Here is a 27,631-nt window from a genome sequence, read left to right as displayed (position 1 = left end):
GTTAGAACAACCATTTCTCAAAAATACAAAATCCATCGATGAAATTAAATCATTCTTCAAATGATGAATTACCATGCTCACTTTGCATGTGGCTCTCGTATTTATCTGCTATCAAAGGCAGAGAAGGGTGTAACTCTGAGCGTGGAAATAAGAGTTTCAGACGGAAAGCATCAACTCCATTCAAATAGTAGTGAAAGAGCCGCTTAGCCCTAATAAAGCCAAGGCGACCATACAGTGCCAGTGCTCCTTTATTTGTTACTTCCGCTTCCAATGTAACCTGTACAAATAAAAATAACAATGTAATCAACATGCTCCCTCCTTTGATTCCCAGCACTTCCTATTATAGTCTAGCTATTAAGTTTGACCTTTAGAGCCCAAATTCTAAACAGTTTTAGCTTAAGCTACGTGTACATAAATATTCAATATAACTCCATGAGCGAGTCTAATGCCACTCCAAAATACCTATTATCGCACCTTTTTAAATAATTTTATATAGAATACTCTTTCCATTTGTTAGTTAAATTAATAATAATAACAATATATAAATGAAAAATTCTTAAATAAGGAGTGGCAATAGACATTTTGGAGTAGCAATATACACTCCCTAACTCCAGGCGTACTAGTCTTTTTCCTTGCAACACATGAATCAAAATTATCTCATGGCAGTATTATTAGTTACATCAAAATGATATAATCTCCTCATTAGCTGTTGGCACTCAATATAGAAAAATATAAATTTTTTCAACAAGGGTTATAAGTTATAACAAATGACCAGTGGAAAATACACCATTCCAAGGGTGGTTTTATCAAACAAAATAGAAGAGAACAGAAAGCAACATAATCGATCTTTTAATAGGCACTGATTTAATCCAGGATTTTTTAATGAAGATTAAAGAACCAGGAAATGCAGCGAACAACTCTATAACATGGACCTAATTCTCGTGGGAATATTTGACTCAGCTTTAGAAGCAGATGGTAAACAAACACCTTACCATTTTGAAGTGCATTTAGGTAGGCTTTAGTAAACTAGATACCTAGAATATTTGATACTCAAATCTTTCTTTTAGCAAATAGTTTTAGTCTCATATTGGAACCAGCTACTAGTACTAAGATAAATTGTCACATCGAGAAAAAGTAACTTCAAGAAGAAAAAGAATTTTGATATTCTTTTGTACATTCAAGTTCTTGGCCTGTCCTGCCCTATACCACAGTGCCCACGCCTTGTTTTCTCATCTAAGACAATATCCAAATCAGCAAAGTTCAACAATAATCACAGTTTAAACTCTCAGTTTCTATTTCAACTTTTGTTCAATGTTACTCCATTTTCTCTGTACAATGCAATTGATTGTAAGGTAAGATGATGGACCATTAACCCATGAACATAGGAGAGGAAAGAAACAGAAAAATTGGCACAATATTAGTAAATGCATGTTGGTGTATGAGAGAAGAGGAGGCAAAAAAAAAGGAACAGTATGGGAATTTGATGAAAAAGGGGAGCGAAGGAGAGGAAAAATTGGTTGGAAGACATAGGAATGCTTAACGGAATGCACAACTAGCAAAAGGAGATTGGAGTGAGAGAATAGGAGAAGCACAAGTGTAATGATGAGGGAAATCATAAAATCATACAGCAGACAGACTGGAACGTGAGGGGCTATCTGAGCATTTTGGGTAGCGAAGGTGGCCTTGGCCTGGGAAGGTGTGGGCACTGTCCTATAGTGTTCATTCCCATTTTGTTCTTGAGTTTCTCCGGCTTTTCTTTCTAGTTTTGTTTCTGTGTTTTTGGGTCTGTATTTCTCTGGCTTATCAGAGATTTCTATATGCTGTGAAGAGCTGTGCTCCATTCCTTTAAGCTGAATATTATGCAGAATTTAGTTTCTATCATAAGATTAAAGGTAAAACAAATGAAAAGGAAAAGAAGATAAAAGAGTGCCTGACAATGAAAAGCAAGAACTAATAATTGAGAGTTTACATTTTCATTCCATCAACGCAGTAATAATTGGACCAGTATACCTAAAGTGTTTTTTTCTAAGATGAGATCATCATATTCATATGAAAACATGACTTGAAACTAAATATATAACAATTATCCAATCCTCTTAAGTTCTGTCATTAAGAAGAAAGCAAAGAAAAAAAATTATATTCCACGTTTTTAGTTGTTCATACATACCAAGTACCAATCAACAAGGAAACTAGAAAACTTCTCTATTTCTCAGCCTTCGTTCCTTCCCACATGTCTAAACTACAGAACATTGGCATACAACAGCACATAGTTACACACACAAACACAAACACAAACACACGCACACACACACACAAACATACCTCTTCACAACCTGATTCCATCATCACCTTGATAGACCTAGTAACAAGTTCTGTAGCTGTAGAAAAATTAAGCAAAAGCCAAACATTAGCAACATAGCACCAACAATTTCTATAATTTCTAATAATCACATTGCAAAAACAGATAATTAACACATAAAAATATCAACCATTAAGAACATGTTTCGAGAACCAGTTTTTTTTTTTTTTTTTCCTTTTCAAAAGCTATACAATAAGAAGTGGGCGAAACAAGTGAAAATTTCTTTAAAATAAATAAGTTGAGCCAACAACCATCTAACTTGCTCAAATTTTCCACTGATTTCCTAACTAATGTTTCTGTTTTTCCAAATAAAAATTAAGAGAAAAAAGAAAGCATAAAAAATGAATTACCAATGCCTCGTCCTCTGTAGGGCTTGATTACAACCAACATGGCAATGTAGCCTCTGAAAGTGTTACGGTGTTCCCCCATCTTACACACCACCGTGCCCACACATTTACCCTTGTGGAACGCCTAAAACGAACCGCAAACAGAGAATAAAAAAGAAGAGGAAAAGGAGTGGGATCATAAAAAAGTGAGAAGTGGAAGGAACAGGAACCAGGAAAGAAAGCTGAGGCCAGAGGTAGACGAAGTAACGGTAGGTGAAGATGGAGTAAGGTTCGCTGAGTTCTTGGTCGACGAGGTTCATTATGAGAGGGAGGTGATGTTCGCCACAGTAACTCACGTACTCAATCTCCGAACCATCGAATTCTACTTTCTCTATTTCTGCCTCCTCTTTGTTGCTGCTTTCCATTCTCTCTCTCTCTCTCTCTCCCCTGCTGCGTTCCTTCCCTTTCACAAAACAAAGGGACGTGTCTTCCTTCTACAAAATCAATGGGCCTTCGGTTCTTCATTTTGGGCCTTACTTTAGTATTTTAATGGCCTGCTTTATTAAAACAATGTTATTTTGTTAAAAAAAATGCTTCATTTTATTAAAGTACTATATTTTTTTAAAAAATAATTTATTTTCGATAGCTATAATTAAGAATGTAAATGAGTTGAATCAAGCTAAGTACTTAATATTTAATCTTGACTTAAGATAATAAAATAAATATTTAACATAATTTATTTAATTAAATAAGTCAAATATAAAGTTTGACTTTGATTTATTATAAATTTAAAAATTTGAGAATAAATCATTAGTTTGTTTATAAATTTTTCACAAACTTTATTAAAATTTTTCTGTCATGCATCAATCTCTCCTTAATTCATTTTGTTTTTCTTAAACTCTATTCCAAAAGTCACATGTTATTCACATCATTAGATCTTTTACACTTTCTTAATATTATATCTATATACAGATTATTGATGCTTTAAAATATTATTATTTTGTAATCTAACACAATACTACTTATTATGTAAATGATTTTGTTAACTTTTTTTTCATAATTTTATAATATCACTAATAAAATAACTAATTTTATATCTTGTTACACTTTTTTTTATCCTTTCATTTTACTACCACTCAAATAGACTTAACAATTTAATTTAGTTTTTCCTATAATTATTACTTTAGTATTATTACATAATTTTTCAATTATGGTTTAGTTTACTTGGTTGTCATGGATAAGCTTGTCTAAATATCTCTCCACTCTATTGTTCTTTTTCTTGTCTTATGTTTGTTAACGATAATTTTATTTTATTTTATTTAATTATTCTTATTTCTTCTTGACAAAGAAGTGATGTGATAAGTCCTCTAATGCGAAATTATGGCCGTAAGAATTAATTAGCAATTAACCTAAGGTGTGGAGAGTGTATACTAGGAGAAATAGGAAAGGGATTAAGAGGGAGGCTAAAGTGGCTGGGAAAAAGAATATGCTAGAAGTTAATTAGTGGAGATTTATTTTCAATTATAAAGAAAGGAGTTAGGTATGTGTACAAAGGAGAAAAGAATATTTTCTTTTTGGTTGTTATGAGTAGAGAGTAGTAGCCCTCTATAGGAGCAGTGCCTTGTGGTAGTAGGTATAACGCTCCGAATTTTGTAATGTTATTTGATTATTAATATATACTTATATAGGTGAATTGATGTTTGGATGTGCATTTGATTGTGTGATGAGTTGGATGTGAATATGATGATATGGATATAGACGTTTGACTGTGTGATGATGTGAATACATGTATGAGAATATATGTGAATTGGATAAGGACAATTGACTTGTGATTGATTTTGTTGATTGGAAAACAGGTTGAATGTGTGCTGCAGAGGCATTCTCGCTGTAGCGAGAAGGTCCTAAGCATAAAGCATGAGTTTGTAGCGCTCTTGCTGTAGCAAGAGAGTCCTGAGAGAATGGGATGATTTTGTTGCATTATCGCTGTAGCGAGAAGGCAACAGAGAGGGATGCAATTTTGGATGCAGTCTCGCTGTAGCGAGAATTTGTAGAAACCAAAGTGTAGTTTCCTCTGATATTTTTGTTGTAGCGAGAGGGGGTGTTGTTGCTGACTCGTTGAAGCTAGAGTGTAGTGACCAGAAGGGTATTTAAGAGGTTTAGAGTTTGGGAAGCTCATTTCTCATCCCTCTCTTCAAACTCTCTTTGATTTTCTCAACTCCCAACCCTAGTTCACTGTTTAAACTGCCTCCAAAGCTGTTTGAGTGTAAGATTGAAGATTGATGTTGTGTTTGGAGTGTTTTTTATGAGTTAGAGTTTTTGAGTTTTCATCTCTTTCTTTGATTTCTCATTTTCTCATAGGATTTTCCCTATATTTAGGACCAAAGTTCGTGTAAGGAGCACTTTGATCATAGATTTCATGTTGGGTCTTCAACTTGAGGTAAGGGTAGACTCTACCCTATCTCTTTGTGCCTTGAATCCGTTTATATTAATGGATAATGCAATGTGTGTGTTTTTATGAAAATGAAGTGATGGGTATGGATTGTGAAGGAAAATATTATGTGTTTGTGTACAATGTATGATAAAATGACTTGATTGTGGTAAAGTTAGAATAGAAATAGTGTAATTGATGTTTGAGTATAATGTGGTAAATGTGGTAGGTATTGTGTGATGAAATGAATGGTTGTAGGGAGATTGTGATGAAAATTGTGTGGTTGAATATTATGTAGATGTTTGTGCCTTCGATTGAGAATGAATAATATGAGATAAATGAAATGTGTGTGTGGAAGGCATGATGAATTGTGAATGTGAATGTGTTTGAATATGTTAGAAGGTATGAATGGTTAAGTGATACACTAGGGGTGTGAAAGATGAGACGATATAAATACTTTGGGGAAGAGAGGGTGATAGTGACATTAACAGTGAGCGTGTGTGCACCACAGGTCACACACTATCCTCCTGATTCAGGCTCTGATTAACACCTTTGCTTGGGGGCTCAATACTTCACGCGTTGTATCTGTGGAGTGGGAGTTATCCAACAACTATCCATGATATAAACTGAGTAATTCCCTGAGGTTGAGGGCATCAAGAATTTGTGATCACAGTGTCGCAGTGAGCGTAGCTACGTGCAGTGAGTGCACGTGTGGGTGTGAAATGATTGAGGGTACAGTGAGCGCACCTATGCTTGAATTGTTTGATTGTGCAGTGAGCGTACCTGTGTATGAATGAAAATGTAATATTTAAATCATTGCTTTGAGTTTGCTGATAAATTATATGAAATATGTTGAGAATGTGTGGAAGCATGTCAGGTGAGACTCTATGCTTGTGTGTGTTTGATAGTGTGGAGTACTCACTCTTACATTTATTTTTCAGGTGACCAAGATAATCAACACCAAACTCAGTGAAGGGATGAATGACACTGTTATAGGGCTTAGAATATTTTTTTTTGGAACTGAAATGTATTACTTAAGTACTGTAGCAATGATTGATTCAAATTTCTAATTCATCCTTATTTGAAATACTTTAAGGAAATTGTGCATTGAAAAACTATTTGAATGAAATTTTGTTACTTCTATTTTGTGAAATTTATTTCTTTTAGAAAATTAAATTAAGGTGTTACAGTAGGATATTTGTTCTTTGTAATCTATAATTTCAATTCAATATATTACCTAATTTGTCAATCAGTGTATGTGGTATTACTTATTATGTGAAGTTGATACTAGTTTACATCAAACTAGTCTGACATGCTGAATGATTAGTAATTTGAATATTTTATCTATTATTTTTAAAAAAGATATTAAAAGAAGAGTATAAAGCCTACAAGTACGGGGACCGATTCCATGATCATGATTACTAAACTTGATTCGTGTGGTAAAACTAGAAGTTTGTGGAAAGAGAATATCAAGAAGTCCTACTAGGAGATTGGAACTGCGTGGTGGGTTTGGGTCTCAAAACAATTTTTGGTCTAATTCAAATCTCTTCAAAAAAAAGCGATAATCGTTAGGTTTAAGATTGATCTAATAGAAAAGATCATTCAAGTAGGTCTAAGAACTCTAACAATAAAAAAGGATTAATTTTTGCACTTGGGCCAATACAAGACAATGAGTTAATTAGGAAAAAAAAAAAAAGAAGACAAGGAGGACAATAAAATAGAAGGCTTAGGCATCTTTCATACTAAGAATTGATAGATAGGAAGCAAAAAAGATTGTTATAAGTGTGGTGGCCTCTATCATCCCTTACATCAATGTCTGGACAACTATGAGAATCATTGGTGATGAAGATGAGGAAGGAGATATAGATGATGAGTTTTTGGCAAAAGAGAAAGGGGAATGTAGCAAAATCAATTTGGAAACTTTATATATTAAAAAGAGGTATCAACTCAAAACTGTAAAATTGAGAGGAGAAATAAGAGGAGTTACCTATGTTAATAGTGATAGATAGTGAATTTACTAATAATTTCATTTATATATCATCGGTGGTGGTTTGTGAGATGACTTACGGAAAGAACCAAGTGTATGAAAATTTTGTTAAGGAATAATTTTCAGGCTAAGGCCAATGGAGTGTGTAGAGGGATAAAGATGGACATGAATTATGAAGAATTTATAGTGGATGTTTATTTGTTTAATTTGGATGGGATTGACAAGGTGCCTGACAAACCTTGGTTGACTTCATTAGGAGAAATGGTAGTAGATTGAAAGATACAAGTAGTTGAGTTAATGGAGAATGGAGTAATTAGACACAACAATAGTTCTTTCTCTAGCATAGTAAACTTGGAAAAGAAGAAAGATGAGACTTGCTGAATGTGTGTGGATTATCGGGCACTAAACAAGGTAACTATATCTAATAAATTTCCTCTTCCAATCATTGATAAGTTACTGCATGAGATTCATAGAGGCAAAATATTTTGCTAAGTTGTATTTGAAATCAAGATACCATCAAGTGAGAATGAAGGAAGAGGATATTTCAAAACAACATTTAGAACACATGAGGCTCACTACAAGTATTTAGTGATGCCTTTTAACCTTATGTGTTTAGACCTACGTTTAGAAGATTCATATTAGTTTTCTTTGATAATGTGTTAAGTTACAATTTATATTGGGAGAAAAAAACTTGACAGATAATAGGAAAAATGTCATTTTGCCACATTATCCATAAAATACTTAACACATGTAATATCTTAAGAGGGTGTTTTCATCAATCAAAAGAAAATTAATAGTGTTAGACTAACCAACCCCAAAAAAATGTAAAAAAGATTAGAAGATTCTTTGAATTAATCAATTGTTACTAAAAATTTATCACGAATTTTAGAAAATTATCAAAGTCATTGGCTGACTTGACACAAAAGATAGATTCAAGTGGAATGCTAAGACTTAGGTAATCTTTGTAATTTTAAAATAGAAGATGAAAATTGTCTCAGTGTTGGCCTTAATTTTAGTTAATAATTCATCCTATAAAGTAATTCTTTTGGTTAATGAATTGGTATCATTTTGATACAAAAATAAAAAATTCATCTCTTAATTCAGTAAGGCCTGGAGGGAAAGGAATCTAACCAAATCTACCTATGAAAAGGAGCTGATGGAAGCATAATTGGTAATATAGCATTAGAAACTATATTTGTTGGGTAAAAAATTCATATTTTACATTGATCAAAAAAGTTTGAAGCAACTTTGACCAAAGAAAATTTCAACTTTGGATCAACAAAAATTGGCTTCTAAATTATTAAGGTATATATTCAAAATAGTCCATAAGTCTATGGCAGAAAACATGGGAGCAAATGCATTATCTAATATGTATGAAGTAGGAGAAACGCATAGCATGATACATTGTCATGTATGGTTAGATAGTCAACTATTGAAAGAAAAGGAACACCAAGATGAACAAATTAAGAAGACCATTACTGACTTGTAACAGGATGAAGCATAAAAAACATGTTCTTCATAACAATAGTATCTTGAATTTTAAGGATAAGCTTGTTATTTCTAGCAAATCAGGTTGAATTCTCAAATTATTACAAAAGTTTCACACTACTCAAGGAGGACATTGAAGGTTTTGTAGAACCTATATGCGGATTGTTGCAAATTTATATTGGTTAGGAATTAAAGAAGTGATAGAGGAATTTGTGAGAAATTGTGACATATGTAAAGACAAAGGTAAAATGCTAGTTTTTCAAGAGGATTGTTACAACCACTGAACATACCTGACAAAGTATTGGAGTAAATCTTTATGAATTTCATTACAAATCTACCAAAGTTCAAGGGGTATAAGGTTATTTTTAGTAAATGATAAGCTATCTAATTATAGTAATTTTATAGCTTTAAAATATCCTTACATTATAAGAAGTCTAGTTGAGGTGTTCGCTAAATAAGTTATTAGATTGCTTGGGGTTTCAACCACAATTTTTAATGATAGAGATCCTATTTTTGTGAGTTATTTCTAGAAGGACCTTTTTTAAAATGTAAGAAACATAGCTCAAAATAAGTTTTGTTTACTATTACTAGACAAATGGTCAGACTAAGATCACTGATGATATAAAAATTAAATTGTAATTGTAAAAATAATATTAGAATAATTAATTTGAAAATGTTGGACGATGTCTTTTATGATTTAATACACTCTTCAAAGATAAATTCAAGTTTATGAACTCTTAGAAATATAATTATTGTTAACTCAATTATGGAAGAAAATAGTTGGAAGAAAAGAAAAGGGAAGGATCACGAAGGAAAGAAAGATAGAATAAGAAAGAAAATGTAGTTTACAATTTATGATTTTGTTTAAAATATTTATTAAAACTGAGTAGTTGTTTGTTATAGTAGATACATATTTACTAAGTTGAAATATATCTTAAAATCTTATCTCAATAAACTTAAAATAAATTTAACTCCAATAAACTTTTGAAATACATAAAGTCATGGTGTAATATTAGGTTAACTTTAAAAATTGAATTTTTTTTAATGTATATGAGGTGGTTAGAGACTTATTTGAGGTGTTTTATTGTTAATCAACCTAAGAATTAGGCACAATGGTTATATTAGGTTGAGTACTAATATAATACTACATATTATGAGTCCACTGGTAAAATCTCATTTGAGGCAGTGTATAGAAGGAATTCACTTGCAATTATTTAATTTTTGCAAGGAGAAACTTGAGTGTCAATTGTTCAACTAAGCACTAAGATAGTTAAAACATTATCTACTTAGACTCAAAGTAAAGTAAAGAGTCAAGTTGACACTAAGAGGCAAGAGAGAAATTTTATAGTAAAAGAATGAGTGATCCTCAAGTTGAAATCCATGGGCAACAATCTATTACTTCAAGAATCAACTATAATTGGTTGCTCAATATTATGAACCTTACAAAATTCTTCAACAAATTAGTGTTGTAGCATATAAACTTCAATTGCTTGCAAAATTTAGAATCCATCCTATTTTTCATGTGTTTGTTGAAGAAAACATTTGAATTTTATTAGGTGCAAGAAGTGTCTCATGGTTTATATGAGGATTTTCAAGAACTGCTCTACCTTTGACAGTTCTAGTTTTCAAGCAAATGAAGAAGTGTAGGGAGATCACAAACTAATTGCTCATCAAATAGAAATGAAAACCTTTTCAAAAAGCAACTTGGGAAGGGGAATGCATAATAAAAAATCAATTCTCATAATGTAAACTTGAGGACAAAATTGTTATTGAAGGAAAGGGCATTAATAGGTTCTCTAATGCAAATATAAGCTTATAGAATCAATTAGTTTACCAAACAACCAATGACACTAAGGTGTAAAGGGTGTATACTAGGAGAAATAAGAACAAAAAAGTAAGAAGAATACTAAAGTGGTGGAGGAAGAGAATATGCTAGAGTTCGATTAGTGAATGTTTGTTTTCAATTATTAAGAAAGGAGTAATATATGTATACAAGGAATAAGAGAATATTTTCTTTTTGTTTATTATAGGTAAAGACCAATAGCTCATTATAGGAGCAAATGCTCTATGCTAATAAGATATTCATCCTTTATTATATCTAATTTTAATTCAATAAATATACATTTGTCTCTAAGTGTATGTGCATTATTTGTTCTGTGTATTAGATACCAATTTGTATTATGATATTGCTTCTTTATGGTGAGTTGGTTTTTCTCTTTTGTCCCCCTTTTTTTTTCTTAGGACAATAAGTGAATTTTTTGTTTAAGTTACAAAGGGCAGATCTTCACTTAAAAGTCAGAATATATTTGCAATAAGAATAGGTCTTTACATTCTCTTTTTGTAATATATTTTTAAATAGTTTTAGTAATAAATGTATATTTTGTATGACTGAAAACATGTTACATTTTTGTATATGCAACAAAAATAGAAATCTTATCATAATTTTTTAAATTATAAGTTAAAATTGATAAATTAGTAGTATTATATCCTCTTGATACTAATATTTTTCATTTTTGTTTTAGTTTGTTTTTCTATGAACAGGGAAACTTTTACTACTATCAAGATAACAAAAAATAAATTATATTATCATAGTTGAAAGACATTTATTTGACATGATTTTGATATTCATATGAATGTCATAGTTTTCATATGGCTCTCTATATAACGTCTGCTGACCCGCCCCTTTTTAGCAAAAGTATGATTAGTAGTATTAATCAGGAAACGAGTGTGAGGCCTGTAGTGCTCCTACTCTCATTTGTTTTGCGCAATTCAAGAGGAGCATCCACCACCCTCATTTCCTCAAGACTTCTTAGTCGTCTCCATCTTTCACACTCCTAGTGTACCTCTAAATTATCAATACTCGTCCTTATCGTATTCCTTTCTCATTTTATTTTTCTTTCCATATTCTTATCTCATCTCTCTATTTTACTCTAGTTCATTAGTACATTATACATTAATCAATCCTTGTCGAGAGTAGGTCACCCTCAAACTTAGCCCATATAAAATACATGCATATACACTCAGAATAAGAACTATACATATCATCAAACACCACACACATGCTTCAAACATAACAAAAACATGTTCTAATTTAGCATACACTCAAAATCAAACATTTATCACAACATTTTCATGAACACAAACGCACCACTTTCTTAGTAACAAGATAGAGCTCTCCGTACCTTAAAAGACAAGTTTGGTGAAGAAAAAATGAGAAAAAGATGGTTCACGGATCAAGGTAGTTCTACACTTTACAGAAAAAAGTATTCTTTAAGTAAAAAGGAAATAGATAAGATAGAAGTAAGAATGAAGAGTTCAAGCTCTGAGATACTCATAGATGATTCTGTGGAGTCAAAGTTTGAGCTCAAATTTGGTGTAGTTTCAGAGTTTTCAAAGTTTTTCTCTGTAATAGGAAAGAGAGAGTTCAGAGAAAATGATAGAGGAACGTGAGTTTTGAAATGAAATAAAATTTTCATGCAGGAAATCTCTTAAATACTCCTCAACCCCGTGTGCCCTTGCTTGAGTGATGCATTACTCGCCTGAGCGAGATTTGCAGACAATAGTTTTTTAACTATTTTCTGATATGCTTGCTTGAGCGAGCTTCATCTCACTTGAGCGAGATGTCGTTTAGAGAGCAAGATGTTTTTTCTTGTGAGTCTTCACCTGAGCGACTCATCTCGCCTGAGTGGGATCTCAGCTCGCCTGAGCGGGATCACTCTTGCTTGGATGTGGTGACAGTTGAGCTGAATTTATCCTATCTCGCTTGAGCGAGATTACCTTGAAATAATGTGTTTTTGGACGCTCAGCCTCGCTTGAGCAAGATCTCCAGCACTAACTTCTTCTAAAAACTCTTCATAATTCACTCCTAAGCACATCCTAATATCATTTAACGTCAAATAAAACATATTTTCTGAATAATGAAAAAGAGGGTCTTACATTAACCAGATTCAAGTGACTCACCTTAGATTAATTTGTGTCTAACAAGGTTCAGGTTATCCTTTCAGATATATCATTCGATTAGTATCACTACTAGAATTTTACCTATTACCTGCGACTTTTTCCTGCAAATTTTTTTTCTAGAAAATTTCTACAAAATTTCATGCAAATTTAAAAGAATTTTATTTATTTTCTATGAAAAAATTTTTGTATAAAAATTTGCAATAATTTATGAAGTTTCCTATAAAAAATTTTAGGAATTAAAAAGGTAAGAAAAGTTCATAATTTCCTACATTTTTTTTACCAATATTTTTATAAAAAATTGAAAAAAATTCGCAACAATTATTAAAACTTCCTACAATATTTTTAGGAATAAAAATGGTAGAAAAATTAATATTTCTTACAAATTTTTGTGCAAATTTTTTTTAGCAAAAATTGTATGTAAATTTATAGGAAAACTTAATAATTTAATAAATTTTATTGCCAAAATTAGTGTAAAAATATTTGCCTAAAATCTGTAAAAATTATATTTTTCAAATTTAATATAAAAAATATCATTTATTCACAAAAAATTAATTAACTAATTTTTTCATTACAAAAAAAATAAAATTAATTTTTTAAAATATAAAACAATTTGAAAATACTTACAAATAATTTAAGAAAATTTTATATTAATATAAATAAAAAATATTTTATATTGACAAAATTTATTAATTGGTTTTAAGTTAAATAATAATTTTAATTTTTGATATAATTTATTTATTATTTTAGTATTTATGTAAAAAAATTATATATTAACTTTCATATAATTTTAATAAAATTAATATTTATTATTATTGAAATTATAAGAGGGTATTAATATATTTTATTAAATATTAAAATAAAAAGTTATATATTATTTATAATATTAAATTATTAATTTATAAAAATAAAAAACTCCACCTACAAAAATAAAAACCGAAGTGAAAAGAAAAATTCACACATTCTATGTTTCACCCTCTCCCGCTCACACAAACCTCCTGCTTACAGTTCCAGCTTCTCAAATCTCTCCATTTTTTTTTTCACATTTTTAGGCCATTTTTCTTAAATCTCTCCAAGTCATTTTCTCACAGCTTCATCAGATACCAGTTTCTCTCTTATTACTTTGTTTTTTTTGCAATGCTTCTATATTTCAGAAAACTTTACTCGTTTATGATTTAATTTTTTCTGTTGGATGCTCTTTTTTATTATACTGTGTAAAAGTATTCAAATGATGCTTTTAATCTTTCAGGTCACTGTTGGATAGGCTTTAAATTTAATTCCCTCACGATCGATTGTCTTAGGACCATTACTGGAATCTAGGTATACAATTCCTTCCTTTCTATTTGTTTGCAGTATAACTTTAATATTAGTAAAAAATCAAGGTATGTCTAGTATTCATGTCCACTATATATGCCTTTAGTTAGTTTATGGCTTTCAAAATAAAATGATAGAAAAATCAGGTTCGATGCATAACCCTTCTTTACAAGTTTGAAATAATCTTCTATTGAAGATGGTGGTTGATGAATATTTCTGTCAGTCTCTAATCACTAGTGTACTCCTTATGTTAATAAATCAGGTAGAGTATGTTTTTGATTTTCAGAGTGAATTTGGATCTATTATTTTGCATTAAATGCATTCAAGTAATGATAATTTATATAAGTAGGGAAATTTCCCTTTTAAATCACATTCAGAATATGTGGTAGTTTTTACCGGTTATCTAACATTAGTTTCCACTGATTCAATAATATTTATTATCTATTCTTGTTCTTTATTCTGCCTATCGAAGCTTGAAATGTTGAAGCAATGAGGAAAAAGACAACCCAAGAAGTGCTAAGGAAGGTGTGCTACCAAATGCAACAAATAAGTAATACTTTCCTCTGTTTAGAGAGATAAAGACAAGTGATTGTTATGTGATAACACTTTGAATTTGATTTTTTGTTTTCAGAATGATATAATTAATCTTGCCTTTTTATTTTTCTGATACTAAACTTCATGAACTTGAGAGTTGAAATCATTAGCCTAATTGGGTTTGAGTACTGTGTCCTCTATGGTCGATTAAATTTTCAGAAATTGATTTAGTCTACCTTGGAAGTTGTAATGCAATCACAAGGTTATAAAGTTTCTATTTTTTTATTGACTTTGTTTTAGATGAATTGAACTCTGTAAGTCATAATATTTAATTTAAATGTTCTAATTTTAAATCACATTTATTGTCTATATATAATATATTGCCGTGTATATGTGAATCCTAGCTTATAACAAGACCACTCTTATGGTTTATCATTGGTTCCAAATATATGAAATATGTATGAAAGATGATGCTTACAGATATGATTTTCTAATTATGGACTGGCTAAAAAAATAGTTTATAACTCTCATAAGCTTTTCTTTAATCTTATTTTAATATTTTTTTGTATAATATATCAAAATAAATTATTTTTAACTTATTCTAATAAGTTATAGTTAAATTTATGATATAAGTCTTTATGTAAAAGAAACTTATTAAATAAATGTTTATTTAAGTTATGTAACTAAATGCATGCTTCGTTCAATTGCAATATCAAGAAAATCTTCCAAAGTGGATGCAATAAACAACCCAACACTTGAATAGTAGTCACATGACATGCATACACAACATATTTGCATACTCATTTTAATACATAACACATAACTATAGATAAGAAAATGAATACAGAAATTTGCAAAAGTTGAAAGGAAAAAAAAAACTCTAGCCCTGCATATAATGGAGCAATCTGTAATAATCAAAGAGAATAAACAAGTAAGAAAATTAAGTAATATGAGGCTTAAGATAAAATTAGACAATACAAAAAGAGAGTGTTAGAGCTTTTGGATAAAACTTAACGAAGGTGACTCAGGCAAAAATAAAGCCATCGTTGAGCTTGCCACCTCTCTAAGAGGAAGGCAAGACCTTCATTAGCAAAATTCCTGTAAGAAATACTATGTTTAAAATTACTGTCAATGTTTAAAGTTTTTTCCTCAGTTTGTTTGATCAAGAGTAAGCATTGCAAATTTTTATAATGAACCCCACCTCTTGCATCTAAAAAGAGTTAATAAATTTTTTCTTAGAAATTTTTTTCGTTGATAAATTTGCAAGAAATTTATTTACTGATTTTCTTGCAATTTTTAAAAAAAAATAAAAATACTTCCAAATTTACTTGCAAAATTTCTTGAATTTTTTTATAAAAAAATTATGAAAAAGTTTACTTGTAGATTTTTTTGCAAATTTTTCTTTGAATTTATTTGTATATTTTTTAAGAGATTCTATTGCAAATTATTTTTGTAGGAAAGGATTTGCAAATTTATTCCTACTAAAATTTGTAGAAAGTTACCCACAGATTTTTTTACAGAAATAATTATCCACAAAAGTTTTTCCTGTGACAATAAATTTGTAGCAAAATTAGCATGAAATATGTTTTTCTTCAAATTTTTTATTACTTTTTGCAAAAAAAATCCTGAAATTGTAGTAGTGTATTCTAAGAGAAGTGAGTTGTGAGACAATCCAACACTTTTAAATAGTCATCAAATTGTTAGGTCAAATAATTTTCTCCTTAATCTAATCAAAATATTTTAGTAGTTTTGTCAAGTTAGTTTTGTACTTCATTCTTAAATTACTTGAGTTTTTAAAGTATTCTAATTTGCATTTAATTAAATGCATAAATCTATATCTATTGAAATCATTAGCAAATATGATGAAGTAATAAAAACTACATCTAGTCATTGTTCTCATAGACCCACATACATTACTATGTCTGAGGTTTACAAGACCATACTCTTTTATCTTATCTAGTGAAAAGGGTCTTAGTTATCTTCTCTTTAAAATAAGATTCAAATGTATTTATTGATTTAAAATCAAGAGTCAAATTTTTTTTTGAAGTTTAGAAATGTATTTATTATTTATATGACCTAGGTGACAATACTAAAGATATGTTGAGTTCAAATTATTTGTTGTAAACTTCTTGGTACATATAGTCCATTACTTAATTGTGCAAAACTATATAAGATATCGTTTAAATAAATAGAATAATTTTTATAGTTTATAATAAACGAGAAACTATTTATGTACAAACAATAAACAAAAGCTAACATGTATATAAATAAGTTAGCAAATATGAAAGGGTGTCATGACTTAAAAGTTACCAAAATTACTTAAACAAATTCTTATTCAAAATGTAATAGGAGTTCTTACTCCTTAGTGACAATCCTTTTCTTTTTTAGGCTTCATCCATTCCTTTAAAAATAAAATTATTATCATTTTAAAAATTCTAAATTTATGCAATCTTTTTAATCATATCTTTATTTAATTTAATAATTATATAAATAAAAAATTTAAAATTATCTCAACTAAATAAATAAAATAAAAAGGATTAAAGTGTTTTAGTTAAGATATAATTTTTATATCAATTAATGATTTTTTTATAATTTTATTTATAGCAACTTTTAAGACTAATTTTATATATCCAAAGTAATATTTTTTATTAAAAAAATTACATTAATTAATATTTTAATAAAAACTTATCAAATTTAATCACTTAAAATAAGTCCTAAAAGTTTATATTAATATTTTTACTACCAATTAATGATTTCTTAATATATGCATTAAATCAACAATTTTGAAAAGGAAAAAGTATTATTCAGTCTCTTTTTGTAATGAATTTGCTAAATTCTAATATTTTATTTATTATCTTTACAAAAAAATTATTTTTTTTACTCATTTATCTGGTAAGTAAATAACTTTAAATTTTGTAATCAACTCATAACTATTACACTTTTACAAAATAATGATTTAATCATTTTTTAAAAATTAGTAAAATTAAATCTATTAAACATGCTAGTAGTCATTATCTTGGTGTCCTTTTTCTACTGAACAATTAATATTAAAGAATGAACATCAACCATTCTAACAATACAAAGTGATCAATTCTCTAAATATTAATGCATAAAAAAATTATTAAAATTAGTTAAAAGAAGTGAAGATCTTATTTATTTATTATATGAAAGAGATACTAATAAACATTATTACATCTTAGTATAAATATCAAATATTAAAACACATAAATTATGTGAGGTTTTAAAAGTTATAATTTTTTAATTCAACTTTAATGTATATTGGTGTAAAAAAATTTATATGGTCAACCAATGAAAATACATCGTAACTATATTTTTTATATTAATTATTAAAGAAATCAAAGATTTTTATTGATATGGATGGTACGAGTACAAAAATAGGATCAAATTCGATTGTCTTGAAAACTAATAAAGAATAAAAAAAGAAGAAGGGAACTTGACCTTATTTATGACTTACCAATAAAACTAAAGTCATCATAAATTGTTGATATAACCAACTTAATAGAATTTAGTTATTAATCTAAGAACTAAAGAAAAACTAAATTAATTATATTTAAATTTAACTTGTTCATTTTAGTTTACATAACTCTTATTTATAAAAATATTTTTAAAATTTTTTTCACTCTAACGTAATTTAAGATAGTCTTGATATTAAAATTTAAACATATTTATAATTAATAAAATTCAAATATTTATTCTAGTGTAATTTGAAATAATTTTTATCCTAATATTTAAATTTAAATATACCTATAATTAACATAAAAACTTAACAAATCATTCTCAAATCTTAATTAGATTTACAAATAAAAAATTTAATTATTAAAAATAAAATTAAAAATAAATTTTTTTATTTGATCAAGTTAATTCTTTGAATAGTCTTTTTATTTTAAATCTTTATATACTTGAGTTTGAATAAGTAAAATTACAATTTTATTTACGTTTTTTTTAATTTTATTCTCATGGCTCAAAGTTGTCTTTTTTTTATTCCATAATTAGGCCTTATAAAGTTTGTTGTATTTTAAATTCTTGTTTTAATCATTGTGCTTCATATTTCATACAAAGAATCTTTAGGTTGATTAGTTGAATTTGTGTCATGGCAATCCAGAATTGGGAAATGTGTACAAAATGTTTACATTATTAGTTTATATAAATTAAGTTCTATTATTTAAGTTATCACAAGGTTTTTGAAAATTTTTATCCTAAAGATTTTACATTTGTTCGATTTAGTTTATTTATGTCTTATTGTCACATAAAATAGAACACACTCTTATTTATTTTATTTATCTATTTAAAGAAGAAAGTATTATATATATATATATATATATTTAATTTAATATAAAATAATATTTTTATTTAATAAGTTTTTATTTTAGCATCTTAGTATATATCTTAAAAACAGAAAAAATTGATTATTAATTTTTATAAAAAAATAAGTATTCATGAATTTTGAATGTGTGCGAAACTCGAAGATGCTGAATATTTGGTCAAAAATCCAAATTTTTAATACCATTTCTTATTAACACTTACTATAGAATCTCAGCATGGATGGGACATAAGGTCAACTGAATACATATCTGTGATAATGATAATCTCATATAAATTTTATAATTTTTTATTAAAAATTATTGTATGAGCTAGAACGTAAGGTGATGCGTCAGCAAACAAGAAAGTATTGATCAGATGGTCCTTCTTGCCTTGGTCCAACATTTGTTTCCTTCACTGAACCTATAAATATTAAAAAGAAGTTATTTTTTAATAGCAACTACGATTCTTAACATTCGAAAATATATTATTTTACTTTTACAACATTTAGGTCGACTACTTTCTCGTATGGTACATGGAATGATAAAACATACAATATCATGATTTTCCACTTATTTAGTGAAAAGACTATATTATATGTTTTATTAATTAAATTCCTGTTATACATTAAAATGATCAATAATATGTCATCAAGTCTTGGAGTAAAAAATATACTGAATTAAATTTTAAAGTATAAATTCATATATAAGCTCAGCACGAATGATAGATGTTAATTTTTTAAAGACATTGTTTATGAAAAAGATTATATATATTTATCTTAAAAAATAAACTTCAATGTGTATATTGTATTTTTTTATGTATAATAAAAAAATCTTTAGTTAATTATTGCTTTATTACTATCATTATTATAAAAATATTTATGAGAAAGGAAGTGAAAAAACAAAAACAAAAAAGAATTAAATTATGTTTTTCACTTTTTTTAATAAAAGTAATTTTATGATTTTTAAAAGTAGTTTAATTTAGATCCAAGCTTAACAGAGGAGTTAATAAATTAGTTGATTGTTTAGAGTTTTTCATGATGATTTTTTAGAGGAAAATAAAAAACTAAATAAAAGAATAAAAAGAAAAATTACAATATTAATGTTGAATTCTCCTAGCATTAGCTTTGATAAATAATTTCAAATTTGTAGAATATGAAACTTAATCTTTAAAATTATACTCTAAAAACTCTTAATTTAACTACACAATCTTGTGAGAATTTTAAATTAAGTTTTCTTTTAAAATAATTTTCTCAAAAAAAAATTTTAAAAAAATCTTAAGTCAAACTAATGTCTTAAAATGATAAAAGTAAAGAAATTTAAGGAAGACAAGAAAAGGACTACAAAATATTTATACCAATACACTTTTAAATAAGAGGACAAAACATTCAATCAATTTTTTTTTTTAATTTCAAGAAAGGGTCTTAAATACAATTCAAAAGACCTTACTTTCGAAGTACTATTGATTCTAATATTTTCCAAGTCATACATGCTATAAATTCATTGTATCAATTTCTTAATCCATTGGCATTGACTATTAAACCCTTGTTATCAAGCAAGTTTAATATACACATTTTTATTAAGTTCATTTTTTTAACCACAATTACTAATTACTTCAATGCTACTACTAGCGACTCTTTACATTGAAATTTAATTACTACTGAATTTAAATAATAATAATAATAATAATAATAACAATAACAATAATAATAATAATAATAATGTGTTTATCACGTTAAACTTGGTGAGTTAAGTCTTTTAAGAGACTATGATAGTAACAAAAGTCTATATTATAAAACTTGAAATATTTAAATATACTTTTCAAATATTACATTTTTATAATTGAATTGGAAATCAGTATATATTTAAATATACAAGTTTAAAATTTTTTTTGCAAGAAAGTCTAATCTTTTTATAAACATGTAGGAGCTCAACAATGTAGCACTTTGCTTTATTAGTGGACAAACTCTCCAGAGTAAAGTTAAAGCAATTCGTATGTTCGTTTTTATCATAACATTGCTATATTTCTTGTTGTAGTAACCTAGCCTTAGATAAAAAAATAAATAAAATATAAAAACATAAAAATAAAAGAAACCTATAAAATCATCTTTTATCACAGCATAGATGCTTATAATGCCTTAAAAACTTATTATAAAACTTTTTATACAAGGTATCTCGTAGCACAATCCATGAGTTTTCATCAACTCATGTAGAGGGAAAATATAGCAAATAAGAGCTTTGTTTTATCCTTCTAGAGGAGCTAAGAGGAATGGTAGATTCTTGACTGTCAACCAAACATTTAAGAAGTTTTTTATTTTAAAAAAATTTAAACCAAAGATGAAATTATGTAGAAAATAAAATGTAAACTGTGAGTGATGTATACCTATTGTTTAAAAATTTCAAGTTTATAATTATAGATATTTCCTGACAACTATGTGTGAGTAAGCGTGCTAAACAAATAAGTTAAGAATTGAAATTCAAGCTTAACCTATGAAAAATTAATAATACTTAAGTTTGACTCATTTATTAAATAGACTAAATTTAGAATTTAAGATTGACTTGATTAAAAAATTTGAATGTTATACTTGATTCATTAGTTAATTTATGATTTATTTAATTTTTTATAAACTTTGAATAAAATTGTATTAATTAATTTAATATTTACTAATATTTTTATGTTACAAAATAAAACAGTAATAAAATATAATTTGATCTATTTGTAAATGTCTTCAAAATTAGAAATAAAATCTCTAATCTTAAAAATGACATATTTTTTTTTAAAAAATTATGATTGTTTATTTAAAATATCTCTTAAAAATTTAAATTATACCACAAATTGTAAATGTGTACATCCCTGCGCTGGCCTAATATTATTTTAAGAAATTGATTACTTTTTTTTGTTAATTTTCAAACTTTCTTGTTTTGAATTTAGAAAAGAAAATTATAGCCTAGTAATATATATAATTAAAAATTTATCTGAAAAAGTTAAATAAGTTAACTATATATATATATATATATAAAATTAACTCGATCGTTCTTATCTTAAAATAGAGAAAGAGGCTTCTCATTTTTTTCAATTGATTAATACGAGTTTAGATTATTATTTGTTAGAGAAATTGTGCCTATAAGACTGAAATTAATAAACATAATTTGGTACTTAAAATTAAATAATACTGCATCTGTTAATTATTTCATAACATTAAATATTTAAGACAGTTTTATTACTAAAAGTAAATTTAGATTTACAACAATTATGAACCTTTTTTTTTTCTCTCATTTTCAACGGACAAATATAACGCGATTATAAAGCAACAAGCAAGGCTATCTTTTCCTTTTCCTTTTCCTTCCCTAGTGAATATTTCTTTTTTATTTTATTTTTGTCAAATCTCTCTAATTTTAAAAGGTGATGACAATAGTACTGTCCCTTCTTTTGATCTTGGTTTCGTTCATCTTCAATCACTCTTCTCTTTAAAAAAATTTTTAGATCTGCTTTATATGGAGGCATATATGTAGCTAAAAGGTCATCAACAAGCTTATTCAGAGAAAGAAAGAAAGAAGAAACTACTTTATTGTATTCATAGTAATATAAGACTAGAAGAATCTTTCCCAAGAGTTGAACAAGGTGGATCGAAGGCATGGGAAGAGACCTCTCCCTTCTAATCATGCATCAAGGGAGAAAAGGGAAAATTTCAAATTTTCTGTTCATCAATCACCATCTAAGAGCCAAGGAGAAGAAGCTTCACCACCCCTCTTTATTCATCCAATCAATACTAATGATGATAGCACCCCCTCTACACCAATACTACGATATGGGCAAGTAAGCACTTCTGGTTTGATTGAGATGCAGGACCCATCCCAGCAGCCTTTAAATCAAGGTAAGTTTACCAGGTTCATGTACTTACTTTTTTCAATTATGTCATCATTAATTTATATATCAATAATTATCATTCAGGATCAATCTTTTTTTTTATAATTGAAAATATATAATTTATTCCACTAATATAGAGATCCACAATAAAGATCTGCTTATTTATGCGCGTTTTCAAAGTATTTATGAAATTATTTTTACTACAAACTCGGGTGCAATTAGCTAGCTCAATCTCTAGTTGAAAATAAAGAAGAAAAAGTAAATTGATACATCTGTTTTTTACTTTGGTTAAAAAAAATTGAAGCTTGTTGTTGGCTTGTTGCACATGTAAAATATGCCTAATTACCATGATATACATGCCGAACCAGATCAGTTGAAATGACACTCCCTTAATTATTTAGCTTCAAATATTATCGTTATTTGTTCCATCTTAGATTTGTATTATGCTATGCACCCTATGACATTGATAGTTGATAGTTTCAACTTCTTGTTCGGTAGTACATATTTTCAATGTGCATTAATTTTCCAATGGTAGGTTAGCTAGTTGATGTTTTTTCATAAATGACAAGTTGGACCAAAATGGCTGCCTAACTTTGCATTATTAATGATTATTATTCCAAGGAAATATTGCTCGAAAGAGACACTATAGAGGTGTTAGGCAGAGACCATGGGGCAAATGGGCTGCAGAAATTCGTGACCCTAAAAAAGCAGCTAGAGTGTGGCTTGGCACATTTGACACGGCAGAGGCTGCAGCTGCTGCATATGATGTTGCTGCCTTGAAGTTCAAAGGATCAAAAGCCAAGCTCAATTTTCCAGAACACGTTCTTCTCACTTCAACATCACCATGTCTCACTGCTACAACTGCTACTGTTAATGCTACTATTGCTACGGCTGTTGCTTCTCCTACTACTACTAATAATAATAATGTTTCTTCAGCTCTTGCATCTCCTGCATCACTACTACCACAACAGGTTTATCAACCTCTTCCACCGTCTCCATTACTATCATCATCAGAAGAAGGGTTCCCGAACCTAATGCAGTACGCGCAGCTGCTAAGGAGTAGTGATGACAATGATCTACAACGGGTTGCTTTGGGCCTTCATCATTATCACAATGATCCATTTCTCGATTCAACTTCTTCAACATTGTTTTCATCATCGACAGCTTATGTGGGTGTGCATGATCATCAACCGCAGGGTGGAGATGGCACGAGTGCTCCCAAGGGGAGAGAATATTTTGGTTCGAGTGGTTCTTGTTATTTTGAGGGGAGTGGTTCTCATGACAAGAATTGAACATAAGGTTTTTTATTTTTATGTTTAGTTTTTCCATCTAGACATTAATGTTTCCTACACTTAATTAAGGTAAACTCATATTTCTTTATTGGTAGAAGTGTCAGTAGTAGCAGCGTGTAATTTTTAATTTCGTACGTAAAGAGGTGGTGAAACTGTATCGATGTGATGTGTTTAAGTGACTGGAATTCATTACGTTTTTATTTTATATATATAAGCGAGTGTAAATTTAAAAAATTTTATATTTAATTTGAATTTTTTATTTAATTTATATTTAATAATTAGTAAAGTAATAAATTATAATTTATTAGATATAAGTTAAATAAAAAGTTTATATGATTTTTTAAAATTATAATAGTGTGAGAAAATTATGTCTTATATATAAATAATATTTATTTAATTTTAATAAATTTTAGAATGTATTAGAAAAATTATATTGCTAAAATTTTTCTAATTACATATATCAAATATGTATTATAATAATGTTTTATAATTTTTTATAAAATTATTTTATTTCAAAAACTTTAAATAAATTTAATATACAGGATACATCAAAATCAGAACGTACTTAAAAATTTGAAAGTATTTTCAAATAATCTTAATGAATTCAAATGAATATTTTCGTGCAGGAAGAAAAACTCATTTCAAATGCTAGTTTGTATTTGGTCAAACTGGCCTAACGCAATCTTATGCATCGTCATTGTCAGAAAATCAATAAAATAACTTGTTGATGTTAAAATAACACCTAAGATGGGACCAGTTATTTAAACCAAATAAACTCATTTATTTAGACCTTTAAAAAAACTCATTTAAAATAATTTTTTATAAAATAAAAATAAAAACACATTTGTCCTTAAATTTTTATCAATTAATATTATTATATATTCTAAGTTAAATTAATATTTTTCCTTATTAATAAACTCATTTTAAAGAAGGTTTATCCATACTTTCTATGTAAAAGGGCTAAAGAAACGAATGTACACGTGACTAATCTAAAAGCCAAAGACAGAAGGTCTACATAACATGCCTTGATCTAATCATTTAAGTTTTCAGCATGAATATCCTAGATCTTAACCCTCTTTCTTATCTCATTTCTTCAGATTTAAATTAAGCTAAACTGCAACACAATTTAATTGACCTTTTATATTATTAATTAGTACTTAATATTTTATTGATATTTTTTATTCTATATAATAAAATAACATGTGTTGGTAAATTTTTAATCGGTACCAGCTGAATCAATAGATAGATATATAGTATTTGATATTTTTATGATATATTTTGAATTAAATTATACAAATTAATAAAATTAGTTATTTTTATTTTAAAAAATTATAACATGATAATTTTACAACCATTTAATATTATTGAACCTAATCTCACTCTCAATATATATTTTTGTTAATTTTAATTTAAGTTCTTATTAACTCTCATTATTAAAAACAAATAAAAAAAAGTTATAATGTGCCTTATAGTAAGAACTGCTAAAACTCTTTTAATTAATAATTCCTTACAAAAATAAAATAAAGAGAAAAAAAATAAATGTTAGAACTGGAAAGAAAATAAAATATTGATTGTTATGTTTTTTTTAAAAAAGAAAAACATACCACCGTATATATTTAATAAAAGTGGTTTAGTTTTTATTTTACTAAAAATATTAGAATAACTGAGAAATAATTAATTTTTGTAAACTTTTTTATGAGCATTCATAGAAGAAAGAGTAAGGAGGAAAATAAATCAAAATAAAATTTTATTATAAGTAAAAATCAAATTATGCAGTTTAACTTTTAAAAATGTTAAAAATAACTAAAAAAAGTTAAAGTATATATACATCAATTATAACTTATGAAAGAATAGTTTATGTAATTATTTATATATTTATTTATTATTATAAATATTTAATGATAAATTTATTTATCTTTAACCAAAAATAAATGAGAATATTTCATTCCTTTGAGTCTACACACCAGATACTCTTATAATATAAATGAGTTATTTATTACTTAAAATTTGAAAGCAGAAATATACACGACAAATAGTGTATTCAAATTCTCATGAGTTTGAAATAATGTTAAATATATCAACAAAACCATTTTAAGGAGAGGTTGTTTTTATACGAGCATGATTATATCGACTATTTAATTTTTAATTTTTAATTTTGAAAAAGTGCAGACTTAGAATTATGCTTTACATTTATTAAATTGTATTTGGTCATTTGATAATTTTTTTGAAGATAGTTATGATAAAATTCTTTGCGCAAATAAAGCATAACCTCTCCACTATATATTTATTTATTAGTTTCCTAGGTACCTTATAACTGTTAATGTAAAATGTTTTTAACTAATAAAGTGACATATCATTTTCAATCGTTTTTATTGCTTAAAGGGTTGTTGTATATTTTGATATTTATTTGACTTGTATAATAAATTAGAGTATATTTTGAACTCCATTTAATTATATTTATCCTTGCTTTGTTAATAAAAACGAGAATATTTTTCTAAGGTAAAAAAATTTTAAATAAAAAATCAAGAAATTTAATGATGAAAAGTTTTACACTATTAATTATAAATAAATGATCCATATTAAAAGATGTACATTTTATAATTCAGAGACACCCATCTAATTAAAATTTATCATGCTAAACTATGACAACCTCTCTCTCTCTCTCTCTCTATATATATATATATATATATATGCAAATCCGTTTGATATTGGTCAAATTCCCCATACTTGCAAACACTTTCAACTTGATCGACACTTTGCATAGGAAAATAATGCAACCTATAAAATGAATTTTACATATGTACCTTCCAAAGAAAAAATATACTTACATATTTTTTTTATTTTCTTTTTCTATTCCTTACACTTGTATTTAAATTGAGAGTGAAAGTTTCTCTCGCCCTAATTTATAGAGGCTATAAGGGAATGAATTAGTTTATGTGGTGATTAAGTAGTATAATGTCACGTGTAATTATGTCATTAATTGACTCTAGTAGACATCGTTTATTATATCGTTAATATTGTTAACCATGACTTACTTAGTACATACTAACTATACCTCCTAAGTAAAAGGATCACTCAACACAAGAGTTTGATTTACTTGTTGCTACTTGCCTTTGTTTTCTTTCTTAATTACTCTCACTCGATATTCATATACTAAACCCTTTTATCAAACTAGTGCAAGAAGAATGAGAAAAAGGAGCAAATGATAATTAGTTAATGCATATTTAGTTTAGATTGTTTGAATAAATAATCGTTTCTCTCTCAACTTTTGAAAGGTTTGTTTTAGAAAAATAAATTAATAAGCCTCTAGAGTGATTTAAGCTAAACTAAACACTCCATTAATAATATTCAATTCAGTATATAATTTTAACTTAACTAGAAGAACTTTTCCATATAGAGTCCTAGTTTAGACCCTTTAATTGATTTGAGTAATCAAAGATAAGTACAAGTGAATATTGACGGAGGGATATTGATAGTGGCAATTGAAGCTTCCTACGGAGTTGAGGAATTGGGAGAGTTTGAAGATTGAAGCATGGAATATGCAAGCGTGGGATAAGAGGGCACTAGGCGACATGCGACTTAAGAAATGCAATAATGAATAAACATGCCCTATTTTGTGGGGAATGAGTTAATGGCTGAAAATGAATGCTATGTGATATGCTTTCGGCTGAATCATAATCCCCAACGTCAATCTTTGCGGCTATTAGGTTATTCTCTTTGCCTTTGTCCCCTCCACTTTCTTAATTGCACCGCTTCCTC

At 27.8% G+C, this 27,631-nt stretch overlaps 2 protein-coding genes across 4 annotated transcripts; one reads left to right on the top strand and one right to left on the bottom strand.

Moving 5' to 3' along the window:
- Positions 1-26,536, bottom strand: LOC113863075 (N-alpha-acetyltransferase MAK3). 3 transcript variants are annotated; one of them, XM_027496485.1, is made up of 6 exons: positions 26,523-26,536; positions 4,883-4,885; positions 2,916-3,132; positions 2,710-2,830; positions 2,323-2,378; positions 1-277 (listed from the first exon to the last, which is right to left on the bottom strand). In XM_027496485.1, the coding sequence occupies exons 3-6, from the start codon at positions 3,108-3,110 to the stop codon at positions 50-52; spliced, it is 600 nt and encodes a 199-aa protein (XP_027352286.1). In that variant the 5' UTR covers positions 3,111-3,132; positions 4,883-4,885; positions 26,523-26,536; the 3' UTR covers positions 1-49. The 3 variants fall into 3 exon arrangements, with proteins under 3 accessions (XP_027352286.1, XP_027352285.1, XP_027352284.1); XM_027496484.1 differs by lacking the exon at positions 4,883-4,885 and having other exon boundaries at positions 2,916-3,127; XM_027496483.1 differs by lacking the exons at positions 1-277; positions 4,883-4,885; positions 26,523-26,536 and adding an exon at positions 1,121-1,850 and having other exon boundaries at positions 2,710-3,149.
- On the top strand, positions 22,119-23,957 carry LOC113863074 (ethylene-responsive transcription factor ERF113-like). Its single transcript, XM_027496482.1, has 2 exons — positions 22,119-22,587; positions 23,202-23,957. The coding sequence occupies exons 1-2, from the start codon at positions 22,554-22,556 to the stop codon at positions 23,870-23,872; spliced, it is 705 nt and encodes a 234-aa protein (XP_027352283.1). The 5' UTR covers positions 22,119-22,553; the 3' UTR covers positions 23,873-23,957.
- Positions 26,537-27,631: the final 1,095 nt, after the last annotated feature.

This window comes from Abrus precatorius, unplaced genomic scaffold (assembly GCF_003935025.1).
Source record: "Abrus precatorius isolate BTA unplaced genomic scaffold, Abrus_2018 Scaffold3, whole genome shotgun sequence".
In the NCBI taxonomy this organism is placed as follows: domain Eukaryota; kingdom Viridiplantae; phylum Streptophyta; class Magnoliopsida; order Fabales; family Fabaceae; genus Abrus; species Abrus precatorius.
This window is presented reverse-complemented; position numbering and strand designations above follow the sequence as displayed.